The sequence below is a fragment of the Rhinichthys klamathensis genome, unplaced genomic scaffold (genome assembly GCF_029890125.1).
Source record: "Rhinichthys klamathensis goyatoka isolate OS25496 unplaced genomic scaffold, OSU_Roscu_1.1 h1tg000072l_1, whole genome shotgun sequence".
In the NCBI taxonomy this organism is placed as follows: Eukaryota; Metazoa; Chordata; class Actinopteri; order Cypriniformes; family Leuciscidae; genus Rhinichthys; species Rhinichthys klamathensis.
Window position 1 is genome coordinate 1,767,810 of NW_026606615.1, and position 18,475 is coordinate 1,786,284.

General features: G+C 36.9%; 1 protein-coding gene across 3 annotated transcripts in view; it reads left to right on the forward strand.

Annotated features, from left to right (window-relative positions):
- tmem63ba (transmembrane protein 63Ba) overlaps positions 1 to 18,475 on the forward strand; it is a 38,800-nt gene that overhangs the window by 1,772 nt on the left and 18,553 nt on the right. For 2 of the 3 annotated variants that reach the window (XM_056250653.1, XM_056250652.1), the window contains exons 2-4: positions 13,504 to 13,728; positions 15,405 to 15,484; positions 17,018 to 17,056. In XM_056250653.1, the coding sequence (XP_056106628.1) occupies positions 13,534 to 13,728; positions 15,405 to 15,484; positions 17,018 to 17,056 (314 nt within the window). In that variant the 5' untranslated portion in view covers positions 13,504 to 13,533. The remainder of the gene's footprint in view (positions 1 to 13,503; positions 13,729 to 15,404; positions 15,485 to 17,017; positions 17,057 to 18,475) is intronic. The other variant, XM_056250654.1, reaches the window with a different exon arrangement.

Consider the following 18,475-nt stretch of genomic DNA (forward strand, 5'->3'; position numbering starts at 1 on the left):
CAGGCTTTGGTGTGCTTTATAAGTGGTTGACTGGTTCTCAATGGCCAATACTGATATTGAGAGCCCAGGGTGAAAGACTGGCCATGCTCTATTTGCTGACACAAACATATTATTTTATACATTGTTGGCTTAGAATAAACTATTTTGGAAACATAAATTATCATAATTTTAACAGTAAAAGACTGAATTGCTATGGTAAAATCCTGTTAATTGCCTTACTTATACAGTGAAAAACTGTAATAGATCTAATCAGAGTTCCCTGTAACTCCACAATTCAATGGTTTCATTTATCATGTGGCTTTATTTTTACCACCTGCGTATTTATGATGGTTTGTCAGTATTATAAAGGTACCACACAGATTTGAGTACTTTGGTTTATTAACATTATATCAGTTAATGAAATATAATGTTTGCTGTAAAATAATTTCAATCCAAAAACTTTGGCTGACATCTGATGTTGCCACTGTATATTTTAACTGGCAACCACAGGTGCTGTTTTTTAACCATACATTTCACAGATTCTTTTTAGAGTGTAGTTTAAGAAACATTGACAAGGCTGGTGGTTAATTTTGGAACTTTTTGGCACACGGGTGATGGTGAACTAACACTTTTGAAAAGTTTTTTTTTGGTCAGTGAATTATTTTCAAATGGCCTTATTCAGCACATGTATCAGTCTGGCCAACATTTCAGCCTACCACATGCTCTTCACTGGGCAACGTTTCAGAAAAAAATACACATCTCTATGATTCTCTGTAATGCATTGCAGTGAAAAAAATAATCTTGTTTGTGCATGCTGCAGGTTTTACTAATCAGAATTTAACAGAAAAATGTTATGTCATATTTGTGTTTTATAATATTTTTTTAGGGTGTGCAGGATATCTGCACAGCTATCAATTGTCATCTTTTAAAGGGGTCCTATTATGCCCTTTTACAAAGTCTTGATTTTGTTTTTGGGGTGTACTAGAATGTTTCATGCTTGATTGTTAAAAAAATTCATTATTTTTCACATATTTTACATTATTACAGCCTCTCTCCCCAGTCTGGCTCGAACATGCCGCTGTGAAATGTGCTGTGATTGGTTAGCTGGCCCAGTGGGTTGTTATTGACAGCCTTAGCGCGTGTTTGGGAAATAGGGACATTAAGCATCAGCCTCTGGTGGAACGGCAACGGCATTCTGGCATTCTGGCGTTCTATTGCGCATGCACGACTTTAACTGCTACTTCGCGAAGTTTTACTGTAACCGTCTACTACGGAGAACAGCTGATTTGCCGTAGTCGTTACTACGTGACAGATTAAGAAAGTTAATGTTATGTTTTAGGTTATGTGGCATTGTAATTGTTTCTGTATATCATTAAATGCCAAAAGCAACCCTTCTCTTGCTTTTTAAAATCAGTTTCTTTTTTTGTATTTTGTCAGATGATTAAATTATCCCCTACGCCGTCCTAAAGCAAATTTACTGTTGCTTAGTGATTTTTGTGTTCTTTAGCTACGGCAGTTACCCGTTTACTTCTGGCTGCCGTTGCCGTTCCATCAGCAGCTGTTGCTTAAAGTCCCTAATGTCCTAATGTAAATATTAAGGTTATTTCAAACCAATTCGAGCCCGATTCAGACCCTGACAATGTTTACGAACAAGAGCAGCATCCAGAACGGATTTCATGCACAGACTTTGCAAGCACGGATTTCACAGGATGTTTCAGAGTGGTATGTTTTTTGGAATTTTCTTACACATTATAGATACGATGTTAATATCCACCATTAATCGTGATATTTGTCGGAAAACTAAGCTAATACAAACCGTAATCGATCATAAAACCATAGTTAATTTTTCTAAGGAGCAGTGAACCATCTTACCAAAGCGAGAGCTTACAAAAGCAACAGAAAACAAGCTGTTCTCCATAAAATGTGCAGAGCATGAACGTTGCAGGGTAATAATGTTCAGGAACAGTGTTTAAAATAAATTTGGAAAAAACGGTGTCTCTTTGACATAGCATCCAACACTGTCTTCTCTAATGCAGCTCAACCAGGCCTCGTCCCCTTTTTCGCATATTCCGTGGGTGCGGATTTCATAAGATCTAGAAAAATCGTATTGTAGTCCAAACGAGTCGTTTGTTGTAGTTGTTGAAAAGGGAATTCATAAATAAATAAAATATCTCCCTTTGGAGTGGACTCTGAGTTGTGTAACCTTGCAGGTCTTTTTTATGCTCAAACAGCAACATTACACACTAACTAAAGTTGAAAAAGCGGAAAAGCATAATAGAGGACCCCTTTAAATCCTGTCACTGGACTGGACATGACAATACTTGATGAGAATCAGTTTGCTGAAACGGGAGACACTCGACAATTGCATTCAGACATAAAGGTATATGAAAATGAATATAGAGATTACACGTTAAAAATAAAGTGGCAAAGTGTTCAGCACTTGATCAGGTAATATATATTTCATTGGTAGATATACAGGTGATGAAATTCAGTAGCAGACAGTGATACCACAGTAAAAGAGTGGCGTGGATTGTATAGTACAGTGAAACAAACTCTATGAAAGTATTCTAGTATTCCCTTTAAGACTGCTGATAGTGTTTGTGAAGTGGAATCACTTTGACCTTGAATATGATGTTGTAATATGTTATTTACAGCTCTGCTGTTAGCACGATGAAATGGTGCCAGTATTACTTCACTCTTGTAATGTGGTTAATGAGCGACTACTTCCTTTCACCTTGAGGCCAACAACCCGAAAGAACAGATTATCTGAACGGCACGGCACATTCGATTTGCCTGTGTTTCTCGTGAAAACCAAACTAGTCCTACAGGGCATGAAGGTGATTATATGTTAGCATTGCAGAATGATAGTGTTTGGGGTGTAGAAATCACTCGTTTGTTTATTTGTTTATTAGGATTTTACACGCAATAACAGTTGTTTCAGCTGATCCAAGCAAGGTCACTTGCTGGTGATTTAACTCACTTGAAAAAGTAGAAATGCCAATGTATTATTCACGGTTGTGCAACATTCAGAATTATATTACAAATACCATGAAATTGAATTATAATTAAAAAATATATATAATAAATTCATAACATTTCTGTCCATATAGTTTTTTTTTATGAATATTTAATTTTTCAGTATGAATCACCCTTAAACATTACCATACACACATCTCAAGAAACATTAGAGGATATTACGAGCAAATTATTAGCATTAGAAAATTTGTTAAAATGAATCAAATAATGATAGAACAGGCTTACTTGTTCGTCTCTCAATCATCATTGTAGGTGTATTCTGCATTACATTGTGTTTTTGTCTGCATTACATTGAGATTTCATCATAAAACAAAGCATTAAAATATCATCTTAAGACATGTTGTTTGGAAATAGAATGCCAAATTATATTATGCATTTTATGTCAGTAATGCTATACTGTCTGTTATATAAATCAGTCTCATTAATTTATATTTTTGGCCATATAAATAATAACTGCACCAAATTGTTATTTTTTTGCTCAGTTTGGGCCTCGATGTATCACGGCTGTTCCATAAGTGTCACCTACTGTCAAAAAGTGAATTTACATTTTTATTTAGCATCTCCTTTCCTAGTTCTAGTAGGATTGTTCACAGAGTGCGTGAGACTGTTTTACGCAGCATACAGGCAGTGTTGATAAATTGAACCGGTTGATGGAAAAGATGTCACTCAGAGTGTGCAGCTGTGTGTGTGTGTGTGTTTACAGTGGGAGCAGGATTGTGGTGGTTGACTGACTGGGAGTGACAGATGCATTGCCGAAGCAATGGTGCAAACAGAAGTTTAACGATCGTTTCGAAGTGGGTTTTGGCTGAATGCGTGTTGCAATGACGTCATATGATGCGTCTAGGCCCAAAATCTGTGGGAAACCTGCAGCACTTTAGAAAATTGCAAGCCCCAAATATCATGGACTTTGCTTGGTTTTGTATTAAATTCTGCAATTTTGCAGAATATCGAAATCCTGGAGGGACATGCTTTTCCTGTGATTCCAGTTCAGCATCACGATTCGAATTCACACTCATGATTTGAATGGGATGGAAACCAGGTTTTAAATTCTCAATTTTGCCCAAGTTTGATATACATAGTTCCCACAGGCCAATTAATGTCACCTGACCTCCCCGGAGACGCCATCTTTGAGGGCATAAGCTGCTCTGTTTACAAAGTTTTACAAGCAAATTTCGAATATTTCTTTCGGTTTATAATGTTACGAAAATCATGAAGAGACAAAGTGGCAGAGATTATAAAGAGACTCTATTAACACAAGACAGAGAGAGGTTCAAATAATTATTATTTTGATTGTTTGATATTTTAGTAATTGTTTTATTTTATTTTTTTATTGTTCACTTTTATTTATCTATATGTTTGTATATGTCTATTGCTTTGGCAATATTGTGCTATTGTACACATTCATGCCAATAAAGCTAATTTGAATTGAATTGAGAGGTACAATGCGAAAATTTCAGTCATAAATGGTGTGGAGGAAGCAGAAGCACCGAGCACTGATTATGCAGCTTTGCCTCATACAGTATTATCATGTGTAACGTTACCATTATCTGGTATTTCATACACATGTGAGCAATTCCGAGCCTGGAAATCACTGGAGGCGTACAATCAGTTTGTCGAGGGTTGGGTTGGTGACGTTTGCTCAAGTGCAATCAATGGAAAAGTTGTCATCATAGCGACTGTATGTAGCGTGATGCTAGACTATCTGTCTATTAAAAAGCCATAGCCTTCATAACAGCCCTTATAACAGTCATCGGTGCTTTCTGTAATATGCATGTACTTATTTGTACACTGAAGAATAGGGTTGGAGGAACGGTACATGTATTCGTATTGAACCGAAACTGTACGGGCGTCACGGTTCAGTGCATGAATATACACGGTATAAAAATAAATAAAACTCACGTGCAAATTAATTAATGTAATGCGGAACTACTTTATACGCGGGTTCTTTAGGGACATAATCTGAGATTGCAATGCTGGAGTGAGTGAGTGAGTGAGTGAGTGAGTGAGTGAGTGAGTGAGTGAGTGAGTGAGTGAGTGAGTGAGTGAGTGAGTGAGTGAGTGAGTGAGTGAGTGAGTGAGTGACTGACTGAGTGACTGAGTCGCGCGCGCGATCGAACAGTGGAAACTGTTGTTTTTAATACCTCGTCATTATGTTAATACAGGACATCATTCAAACTGCAAAGTGTTAACTTGTTTATTAACGTTATCCTCGCCAGCCATAACCTCCGTCGTTGTTCTGACAAAAGCTTAGTCTTCTCACATTCATGAAGTCTAAAGACGGGTATACTGTAAAATCCAAATTTAACTGAACCTCCGGAACGATTTGAACATCCATTCATTGACCCAGCAGGAGATGACCATTTTCACTTTTTATCACGAAATTAACTCGTTTCAGCTTCTTCTTCTAATATTCTGCCCGAAACCATAGACAGTATATAAGAAGCCCGAAACATGCCCAGAAATGGCGCCGGGTCGGCAAATGCCCATATGTTGTGACGTTATGTGGGAACTATGTATTAGTAAATGCTGCAGGTGTTGTGAACTTGTACAGATCAATACTCTAATGTGACCTGTTGGCCTTAGATGATGAACTTTACTGTTAAAGATCATGTGAGTTTTGCTGAGCCCAGTGTAATGAGACTTGCACGAACGAGGTCAGAGCAGCTGTGCTATAGATTAAATGTTTCAGCAGCAGCGCTGGAGACATGTTACATCATATTTTTGTATGAGGTGCCCCTAGGGACATTATTCAGAATTACCTTGCATATACATGTACTTTTCCTCTCACATACACATATAAAACCAAATTCATTCACATACTATAATGAGATGCTCACACACATACAAGTGAAATGCTTTTACAAACACAACTGAAACGCTCTCATACATACAACTGAACATGTTACGCTCACACACACAACTGAAACGCTCACACACACACAACTGAAATGCTCTCATACATACAACTGAAAATATTATGCTCACACACATAACTGAAACACTCACACACACACAACTGAAATGCTCACACACATACAAGTGAAATGCTTTTACAAACACAACTGAAACGCTCTCATACATACAACTGAAAATATTACGCTCACACACACACAACTGAAATGCTCACACACATACAAGTGAAATGCTTTTACAAACACAACTGAAACGCTCACATACATACAACTGAAAATATTACGCTCACACACACACAACTGAAATGCTCACACACATACAAGTGAAATGCTCTCACACACACAAGTGAAATGCTCACACACATACAAGTGAAATGCTTTTACAAACATAACTGAAACGCTCTCACTCTCACTGTTATATGCAAGCATTTCAGTATGTTGTATGCAAGCATTTCAGTATGTTGTATGAAAGCATTTCAGTATGTTGTATGCAAGCATTTCAGTATGTTGTATGAAAGCATTTCAGTTGAAACGGAAGCACATTTCAGTTGAAACGGAAGGTGGTTAGAGTCCCCGCCCACTCCAGCAGGGTTGCCAGATGCCAAAGTTTTCCATCACAAAACCTCGCCAAAAACTGCGAGAATGCACAAAAAACCGCCCAAATTTGTTTTGGCTTGTTTCTCGTTTAAACACAGTGAAATCATTAACAAGCTTCAAAATTACCCATGGTCCGTGTACTTTTGCGTGCATTCGTTTTCCCCTTTTTAACCCGTAATTGAAAAACGAAAAATGGTTGTTGTAGGCCCTATTTTTAAAACGCAAAGTTGAACACCAAATTTGGAATTTGAAGTATAATGCGCATGCACAGACCGCGCGCCAGAAGTTCTCTTTCGCGCTTGAACGAACATCAACAACACACACAATTAAGCCAAAATGTCATTTGTCGAGTATCTTCATAACATAAGAACAGTCTTATGATGGACATAAAGAGTTGTGACTCGTGAGAATGAGGCGCGTGTGATATCCGCGTCTCTGTCCACAGCGGCTGCTCTTAAAGGGCCAGCTACCAATAAAGCGTTCTGTCAGTAAAGTTACTGAAAGAACAAAGGGAACAGAGAAAATTACTCACTGCTCTTGACTAAAGAACTTATGTAGCTTCAATAAGTAGTAGTCTATATAATTTATAATTTATGCAGCCCAGACTGTTTGATAACTTTATTCAACTTCTGTATATGTCCTACCTGTTAGACAGTTAATTTTTATCCAGACATCAATGGCTTATTGATCATTATAGGTGTTATCAATCATTTAGTTGTTATTGCTAATTTCAGAATTATCACTAATCTGTGTGTGCATTTGGTTTAGAACCAAACAAGTTGACTCATGAAACCATTTGTTTATTATATCGCAATCGCATATCACAACCGCAATATTGAACTCAATAATCGCAATATGACATTTTCCCCAAATCGTGCAGCCCTAGATAAAATTATAAATCTTTACCCGGACAAGTGACTTTTGTGCATGGACAAGAGAAACATAAATTTACTTGTCCGAAGGACAAGTGCCTCAAAAAGTTAATGTCAAGCCCTGCACCAAATGCTATGCAAAAAAATAAATGTTGAAGTATTTTCCGATTTTTGTATGTGACTTTTTGCCCCTTTATTAAACATTTAAAATATTCACAAATTAATATGCAAAAAATTGATTTTACTGGTTTTCTAACTAAGGCCAAACCAGGAAATGATATTTTTCCCGCAGTGCTGAATGAAAAGAGCCATAGCCTACTCTCGAACCATACAGAGAGGTGATTTAGGCTATAGGTGATTTATAATCTGAAAAAATAACGAGGCTATACCTCCATCTCCGCTGTAAGGATGGGCCTTTAGAGATAAATACATATGGATTACATTATCAGACGGTATTTGCTTTCGATTCGAATTGGTTCTTTAAAAGTGGACATTTCAAGCTTTAGCCTACATAGGCTATATTTTGTTTCAGTTCATTTTTGAGACGCGATCACGGAGACCATGAAAGCTCGCCTGATTGTTTTATTTTATTTTACAAAAGCACAACATTTTCTTGTTATTGTGAGTTTACACAAATAAAAGTAGTTGTGAATGATGTATTATTATTTTCTGTATGACCAGAAATTATTATAGAGTATTTTAAGTTGTTTCCACTGCTGATAGGAAAACGCAAGTGTTCGCGCCTCCGTGCCATGCAGTGCGCGCTCCACACTCGCACAAACCTTTGGATAAGCGTCACAATCTTGTGTTTATTTGTAATAATCTTAGCCCTGTATTATTATTGTCTAACCTGTATTATGACTGACATTTGACGAATGCTTTGTTCCTTTTTTGGATAAAACCGTCTTCTAGCCTAAATGTAGGATAATAATAATAATAGCCTAATAATAATAATGGCAATTATTATTTGCGGTTATAACTATAAATGAGTTCACTTAAGACAGTAATTATGTTTCTCATAAAATAATTTATTAATGTTTTATTTTTTATATAACCTGACATTTTACAGTTTTTGAAATGTTTTTGTTTTATGTTTATTTTTTATATGTGAAGTCTTTTCTTTTAATTATTATTATATTATACTGAGCTTTTTCCTCTCCCCCAAAAAAATGACTTTAAAGATGTAAATGTTTTTTTTTTTTGAAAATTCAAGAAATTACCAATTATCAAATGTCAGTCATAATACAGGTTAGATAATAATAATACAGGGCTAAGATTATTACAAATAAACACAAGATTGTGACGCTTATCCAAAGGTTTGTGCGAGTGTGGAGCGCGCACTGCATGGCACGGAGGCGCGAACACTTGCGTTTTCCTATCAGCAGTGGAAACAACTTAAAATACTCTATAATTTCTGGTCATACAGAAAATAATAATACATCATTCGCAACTACTTTTATTTGTGTAAACTCACAATAACAAGAAAACGTTGTGCTTTTGTAAAATAAAATAAAACAATCAGGCGAGCTTTCATGGTCTCCGTGATCGCGTCTCAAAAATGAACTGAAACAAAATATAGCCTATGTAGGCTAAAGCTTGAAATGTCCACTTTTAAAGAACCAATTCGAATCGAAAGCAAATACCGTCTGATAATGCAATCCATATGAATTTCTCTCTAAAGGCCCATCCTTACAGCGGAGATGGAGGTATAGCCTCGTTATTTTTTCAGATTATAAATCACCTATAGCCTAAATCATCTCTCTGTATGGTTCGAGAGTAGGCTATGGCTCTTTTCATTCAGCACTGCGGGAAAAATATCATTTCCTGGTTTGGCCTTAGTTAGAAAACCAGTAAAATCAATTTTTTTGCATATTAATTTGTGAATATTTTAAATGTTTAATAAAGGGGCAAAAAGTCACATACAAAAATCGGAAAATACTTCAACATTTATTTTTTTGCGTAGCATTTGGTGTATAGGCTACAGTTCAAATTCCAATTTTGGTGTTCAACTTTGCGTTTTAAAAATAGGGCCTACAACAACCATTTTTCGTTTTTCAATTACGGGTTAAAAAGGGGAAAACGAATGCACGCAAAAGTACACGGACCATGGGTAATTTTGAAGCTTGTTAATGATTTCACTGTGTTTAAACGAGAAACAAGCCAAAACAAATTTGGGCGTTTTTTTGTGCATTCTCGCAGTTTTTGGCGAGGTTTTGTGATGGAAAACCTTGGCATCTGGCAACCCTGCTGGAGTGGGCGGGGACTCTAACCACCTTCCGTTTCAACTGAAATGCTTTCATACAACATACTGAAATGCTTGCATACAACATACTGAAATGCTTGCATATAACATACTGAAATGATTTTCAGTTGTGTGAGTGAGAGCGTTTCAGTTATGTTTGTAAAAGCATTTTACTTGTATGTGTGTGAGCATTTCACTTGTGTGTGTGAGAGCATTTCACTTGTATGTGTGTGAGCATTTCAGTTGTGTGTGTGTGAGCGTTTCAGTTGTGTGTGTGAGCGTAATATTTTCAGTTGTATGTATGTGAGCGTTTCAGTTGTGTTTGTAAAAGCATTTCACTTGTATGTGTGTGAGCATTTCAGTTGTGTGTGTGTGAGCGTAATATTTTCAGTTGTATGTATGAGAGCGTTTCAGTTGTGTTTGTAAAAGCATTTCACTTGTATGTGTGTGAGCATTTCAGTTGTGTGTGTGTGTGTTTCAGTTATGTGTGTGAGCATAATATTTTCAGTTGTATGTATGAGAGCATTTCAGTTGTGTGTGTGTGAGCGTTTCAGTTGTGTGTGTGAGCGTAACATGTTCAGTTGTATGTATGAGAGCGTTTCAGTTGTGTTTGTAAAAGCATTTCACTTGTATGTGTGTGAGCATTTCATTATAGTATGTGAATGAATTTGGTTTTATATGTGTATGTGAGAGGAAAAGTACATGTATATGCAAGGTAATTCTGAATAATGTCCCTAGGGGCACCTCATATTTTTGTGTCTGATATTCTCATATGCTTTAAAGTTTCCTTATCAAGAGTAGCCTATAATTTCTCTTAATTTGAAGCAAGGCTTAATCGATAATATGAACACAAGATTGTGAGCTAGATAAATAATCAGCAGTGATTCGTAGCGTTGTCAAACTTGTTGAGGTCAGAACTTAACAAGTGTCTGCATGTTTCGGGAAGGCGTATGCTTTCCAGTGAAGTCTTCAGAATCAGTTCTCTTATTGATCTGTTGACCACATTAAAAAACAGCTGAAAGAGCGAAAATCTATCAGCGCTCAACCTTACGACATCAGGAGGATGTCAACATAAGGCCTTGGTTTGTCAAGATGAGACTGACTGTTATATTCAGACGCATGTCTGTCGGACAGAGCACTGCTCAGCGGTGTGTGTTTTTGAGCATGCTGATGCCAGGAAATCACAAGATCTGTCTGTGTGGCAGCAGGCTTAATTGAACATAAGTAAAGGCAGTCAGTCAGTGAATAAGTCTCTGTAATATGGATCATTTGCAGCCTGATGCTTTTATTAGAGCTTGGCTGTCACAAGCTTGTAACGTTTGCTGTCATGCGCTGTTTGTTTTCATGACTCGGCATTAGCGTTGAGTTCAGAAGAACAGCAGCGGGGTGGATGTCCCAGCCATCTGTCCCAGAGGAACTGTTCTAAATCTGCCAAATGCAATGTGATTAATTCAATACGTTGAATTTAATGCAGTTAAATCATTGATCTAATCTGGCCTTTTAACTGTTTCATTCTGTTCTGTGTGAATAATTGCGCCAGTAACAATTGCAGAAGTTTGAACAAACCCCGAACACTGACTATGTGCAAAAGAGACCGCCTACTTTTTCAGCAGTCTTGGTTTCTGAAGTATGTTGCCCATACATATAAAAGCGTATACGTATAAAAGCCTTAATTTAAGAGTTATAAGCCATAAACCAGACCAACCAGCAACGAGGCAAATAAACATTATAAACTATTTGAAACAAAAAGACAAGGTACAGAAATATATACCGTACTTAACAGCTTTAATGAGGGAAAGAATAAAATAATGATATGTTTATTGCAAAATATGCACATATTTAAGTTTGAGAACATAGGGAGACTATTACATTATTTGCAGTCCAATGGGAGTGGATGGGCGCTAAAGTGTTTTTTGGCGCTAATTGCTGGTCACGATTCTCTGATTGGTGGAGATTTCTTTGAAGAATCAAGGGTAATGTAGTTTGGGTTTTTTTTAAAACAGGAATTCTGCTGTTAAACAATTATTTCAAACGTGTTCCCTTTCCTTATAAAGTATTGGAATTTGGAAGTGAATTGGTGTCAAAGATGATATGCTTATAACTAACCTCACCTTGAGCTGGCTTGGCACAGAGTTTGGTTTGTTATGAAACGCAGCGTGTGACTTTCTCTCCCCCCATCACCCTTATATGCTGTATTTATTTTCCATTGGAAAAGTCAGAGTCCTGCTGTCACGGTTAACATAACTTTGGTTCTGACATTAATTCACACTGGACCGCCAATGTGTGTGTATTTTGTTGCTTTAGTGGATTCCTTGCATCCTTTGAACAATATATTAGCAAATGACCAGCAGAATAAATATATATATCAAATAATATTTGTTAAACTCACTCACCTAGGCTATGGGTGCCAATCAGTTCAAATTAACTCCACTTTATTGCATATTTAAAGCAGTATTATTTTAGTAAGATACTATTATAGTTATTCATATTTTGAATAATTATTTTTCAGTTTATGTTTAAGGTTTTAGTGAGTTTGTTGTGCTTTTTTGTTGTTTATATTAGTTACTATTGTGTTAAATGTCTACAGTTTTTATTCATTTTATTTCAATTTGATTTCAATATTTTATTTTAGCCAGCTGAAAAAATAAAAATGAAAGGTTTTATATGCATTTTATTTTAGTTAACCTTTATTTTATTTCAAGTAACGAAAATGTTTAATGTTTTAGTTTTAACTATAATAACCCTGATCTAATGTAACCTATTTCTGTAAAATCTTAGTCCAATGATGAAGTAAAGTGATGAACTAAACGTGACAAGTTATCAAATTATGGAATAGTCCACACAAAAATGAATTTATTTTCTCACCCTCACCATGTTGTTTCAAACCTGTATTATCTGTAAACTACTTTTATAATACTTTTATTTTTGTTTGAGGAAAAAAAAATGGAAAAAGCTGTGCATATATTCATCAAAAATCGTCCAATTGTGTTCCACAGAAGAAAGAAAAACATTTTTAATTACTGTGAAATATTCCTTAGTATTTGAAATTACTGGCTGGCAATTTTAGACAGTGTTCCCTCAGGAAGAACTTGGTACAGTTGGTGCATTTTGCCTCAGAGAGATGGCTCGGCCTCTGTTTGTCCATTGTCAAGCGGTTTAGTGGCTGATCTCACTGTAGGAGGAATATAGATGTGTCTGTGTTGAGCCAGCGGTAGCATGCCAGAGCACAGCATGCACAGCCTTGGAGCTCCACAGATCTCTTAATGTAGAGATGTGTTGTCAGTCAGTCACTCACAGCAAAGCTTTCATGCAGCTACATAATTCGCCAAGTTACACCTTTAGACGTCATAGACACGAGGCAGATTTATGATATTGAGCTGTGACTGTGTTCTATTAATGCATTCTCTCTAACGTTACAGAACCAGTCTTTCCTGTAAGATACTTTGCAAAACTCAGATGAAACTTTCAAATGAAAGCAAGAGCCAGATTCATTGTTTACAATTATTTCAGCCTTTTTGATCTTTAAATGTGTTCAGATAATTAGGCATAATTCTTAATGAATTCTAAATTCTATATGCCAGTTCTTAAAGGCTTAGTTAACCCCCCAAAAGAACTCTTGTGTTGTTCAAAATTTCTATGAATTTCTCTCTTTTGTAAAACATGACAGATGTCAGGCAGGATGACACTCATCACTCAAGTTGATGTTGACTATTTTTCCTTTGTTTTTCCATAACTATCTCTTTAAAGACCCCAGGTGATCAGTATTAGAGCTTTTTGTCGATTTCTGTTAGCTTTGGGTCATCATCTATATGCAAGTATACCCCTGAAAGTTATTCATAACGCTCTTCCTCTTGTCTCCTAACAGGTGGAGTTTCAGGATGCAGCAGTACTGAGGATGCTGATTGTCTTAGTTTTGCTCATGATGGCTGTGAGCAGTGAAGCTGAGGTCTGCACAGGCCAGCACAACTGCTCCAGCTCCAACAGCTCCAAGGACTACTGCTATACGGGCCGGATCCGCACCACCGTACTCCAGGGCCTGCCCTTCGGAGGAGTGCCCACCGTACTCGCCCTTGACTTCATGTGTTTCTTGGTGCGTATCACAAGCCTACAATTTTCCATTTCTGTTCATTTGCCATGAGTTTGTCATTTAAAGTCACCATGAAATTAATCTTGACCCTGTTTACTTTCTTAATACACATTCCCGGTCTTGTTGCGCACTATTTTGGAAATGCATGTTATAGATTTTATTGTAAACTCAATCTTCCGGTGAAAGGTGTGTGCCGGAATTCTCCAGTCATTTTTACCACTTAAAGGCGATGTAAGATTGTTTATGTTAAAATACATTCTCTTAACCCAGTTTATTGTTCATTGACTGCTATTAGTTAGTCTCAGCCTCAGACGTCACGCCCACAGACCGTTGGCTGAACATCTGATGCGTATGGCACACTTAACTGGGAACACTTCAGGATTTTCGAAGTTGCATCTGGTTGGTTGAATTCTACAGAAACTCCGGGAGACGTTTCTTTAACGCTCCGCTTGGAAACAAAGCCTTTGTGACGCCAAAACCCCTCATGGAAGAAGAAAGCCATTGTGTTTACGACTGTGATAATAAGCGCTTACCAGTATCAACTAAAAGCTGGATTTTCACGGCTCCGCTGTTGCAGTAAACTTGCACAACGTTCTTGAATTAATTTATTAGACACATGCCGGGCTGTTATTGTAGGGAAACTTTACATTTTCACGCCCCTAAACATCACGCGGTACAAACCGAACTGTGATTGGTTGCGTTACATGTTAGTCAAACGTCCTCTTGGGCAGTCTTGGCCAATGAAAGCTGCGATAGAGTCTAGACCTTCTGCCGTCAGTCTGAATGTCTGGCTATGCAAGACTAATTATAATTATGTCAATCATAGGTGCACTTCACCTTTAAATGCCACCTCTCCACAATCAGAAAACAATATTGCATTCATTTTTAAAAGCAATGCCCACATCTCAAATTCCAAATTCCAATCAACAACTGATGGATAGAACTAAGCCCTACATTTTTCGATAATCCATTACACTCGAATGTACAGTATGTCTTTGCATGTTCCATTTCATCCATCATTTAATGTTGACTCGTGTGGTAAAGTAATAATAGCAAATAGTCATAGATTTAAAAAGATGTGTTAACTTGCATCCATAAGATGTTCTCAAGGGTGAACGTGACTTTTAGCCTCCATGTCTCAGTCAAAATGCGTCCTCATAAGTGGGTGCCAGTGGTGTTTGAAGAGGGGAGCCAACTGCAATAAATGAAGGTCATTGTTCAATTAACTGCAAATTCACAAACATGTCAGTTCTGGTATGGAACGCCTACTTTTCATTATCCAATCAATTCCCAATGGATAAAAGTAAAGTATGTAGAAGTAAAATGGGTTATGAAAGCCATTTTCTTGTTCACTTTAATAAAAGTGACTGGGAATGTGTAAAAATGCTTTGAATTCTGTGGAAGTCTGCCGAGTTTTCTGTGGAATTCTGTGGGCCTTTATAATCCACACTACAGTTATATTTCTGATCATCTTGGGTCTTAGAATAATTCTGTGATGTTCTAGTTTTGCTGTGGTTCTAAATTTATGCACTTTAGGAATGTGTTTCTTAATTGTGTTTAATTAGCATTTTGGTATTTGTCACATATTTGCGGCATTGTGAACAGGAATTTGATTTGCAATGCATTTGTGGAATGAGATGTGAATTTGATTGTATAACATGTGTGTTCTGGGTCTCCAGGTGCTGCTATGTGTGTTCTCTCTCTTGAGGAAGGTGGCGTGGGATTATGGCCGTCTCGCATTGGTCTCTGATGCCGACAGGTAAAAACTATTATATTCCATACAGTAGCTTTTTGTAGTACACAATATTAGACAAAAATAAATGTAGCCCTGATTCTTTCAAATGTTCTGATGTCATTTTCATTGTAGTACAATTTAAAAAAAACTGTAAAACCATCAAGACAGCACGTGTACGGTCCTATTCCAGCGACTCATACTGCGGCCTCAGCTGGCTGCGTTCACAGCATGCTCTTGGCCCCAATCTAACCCCAAATAAACACTCATCTTTCCAACATTGAGTAACATTTTTTGCCAGACTAAATATATACAGCTGGACACTCGATTCATCAATCATGATGTAGACCTTTGATTTATCCAAATAGAAGAGAAAATGCCTCCTGCAGGAATGCATTGAATGCTGTAAGACAACAGCATGCTCCCGGCTCCTGCATAATGGGTTTAGCCAATGGATTGGTTGTTCAGACAGCTCAGCTAGTCTTATTCTATTAGTAATATGACCCTGCCTTTCAATCACACTCGCATCCAGAGATTTGGAAACTGGTTTGAGCAGCATGCAAGTGCATAAGAGATTGTGTTTATGGGAGATCAGATTATATTCCGGGCATCTCAAATTTTTGTCCAGTCAGATACCATAGTCACATTTTACTACTCTGATGTCAGAACCTTCTCTCCATGTACTTAGCACATTCTTTTTAACAAAGTCATGATTCAGCTTGAGTCAGATCCATTTACTGTAATTTTTTTAAGGAAGTGTCAACCCTTAAATAAATGGATTGGTTTATTTTGTGTGTACCTACCCAGCATTCATTGATCTATTTTGGACATTTGGTTCCATAAACATTTCCCTGAATTGCAACACCTACATTATAACTTTACAGTCATCAATTTAAATGTTATAAATGTTGCTTGGGGTCAAGTGGAATCCTGAAAAGCCAGATCATGAAGCTGAATGCATGTTACAACTTGGCTATGCATTACATTTTTAATAAATAATCCAACAGTAAATTATTTATATCATGGTGAGGTGACCACAAGTACATTTGTTTGTCCCAAGACATTTTTCCAGTTTCCCTTTGTCACAGATTTAGTATCTTGCAATGCTTACAAACAGGTCAAGCCACCATTACTAGTTTGAAAGTGCCCTGTGGTGAAGTGATGTGGAACTGTAAAGCTGACAACAAAAACTGCAGTTATCTCAAGGAAAATGCAATCCAATCAGAATCAAGGATTAAACAATTTTGTGGTATTTTTAATATAGTTTGCTTAAATACTTTTTTTTTAGAATGGTTTTATTCATATATATTTATTTTATTTTACTTTATTTTATAATAAAAAAGATGTTTCATGACATCTAAAACCAATAATGCGAAATTCCTCAAAGATTTGATCTGATTTCATGTAATAACTTGCATCACAGAGTCAAAAGAAAAGTTGAATTATTAGTGTCATTGCATCTCAGCTGAGTAATAGAATCCTCTTCCTCTGAATGAATGATCTTATATTTTGACGAGTTTCTGTCAAGCATGAACTTGAATAATTCTTTTCCCTCATCAGTAGGCGGAATCAGCACTATCAACGTCTGGACGAGGAATAGTATGTGTTGTTTTTACACTTCAGCTCTCTCTTCCAAGGACACCTTGTGTCTGCTTTTTGAATTTGCTCTCTGGCATTTCTTCTGCTGTGTCTATCGGGTGGATTTGGGGTGAATTTGTTCACTGTGTGTATCTGTTTCCTAATAACTCTTTTCACTTCTTTCTCTTGTCCTTTTTAATTTGCTTCTTTCCTAGAGTCCATTGGTTGAGGGTTTCTCAAGATAATCATCACATTTACCTGACCTAATCAATATGTGTCTCTTGTGGATTTGTGTCTTTTAAAGGTGAAGTGTGTAATTTCCGTGCCACTCGCATCACCAAATGAAACTGCAAAAATAATTGTTTCCAAACATATTCCTAAACTCTCCTACTACATTTTCTCATCTCTGTCTTCCATTGTTCTGCTAAACAGGTAGTCCCTTTTCAAACTCACAGAAGTAGTTTACATAACAGACTGCTCAAAAAAACAGAGCAATGTTCTGTAAGCCCCACAGTCTTGAACTTATAGGAAGCCAAACTGATGGTTTACTTATAGTTTCTCTTTGTAAAGTTTTAAAAACTACACACTTCACCATTAAATGATATGTTTTCGTTCTTGTAAGCGTGTGCATTCTGGCCAGGGTCTTTGCACCCTATAGGTCCCACAGGGAAGAGGATTACAGGGAGAGGTAAAAAAAAATCCTGTGATGTCATAGAAAACCCCTGTGTGACTGGAAGACCTTGTTTTGATGAATACCTGTGATTTGTCCGGTTGTTTGATTGTTTTGGTCATTGACAAGCAATAAGGATTGATACTTATTAGAAGGGCCCTATAGAAGTTGTCCTATAGAATCAGTCCAAATGTTTGTGGATATTGTAGCCAGAGAATGACATACACTGGCCCCAAAAACTATTTTGATATTTAAGACACACTTGCATAATGAATTAGATTGAAAATTATCAAGCAGAATGCCATTTGTCAGTTTTATTTTAAAGACAGGCAGCTAAATACGTTTGCAGCTTTCTAGGATATTTTATTTAATGCACTGATGTTCATACTTATGAATTGTGGCTTTTGGAGGTCATTGTATCTGTGTGTCTTTGTGTATCTCTGTTTAACACACTCTGCCTCAAATCAAATGTATGCTCCTCTCTGCATGTTCATCTCCTTTCTAGGTTTACTGCAGTCTCTATGTGAACAATCTGTGTGTAATGCCCCTGAGCCTCTGATGCTAATTCTGTGTTTGCGTTTGTATGTGCAGTCACTTATTGCTGCATGCCCAACATGTGGTTAGCTTTGATATGCACTAATGGAGCTGGGGTAATGTGAGCCTGGAAGGCCTAGCTGTGCCCATCACTTAAAATCCGCCTGCAGTCAATCATTTTATCCCTTAAAACTAATCTTTGATAATCACAATGACATGTTTAAACGTTTTTTTCC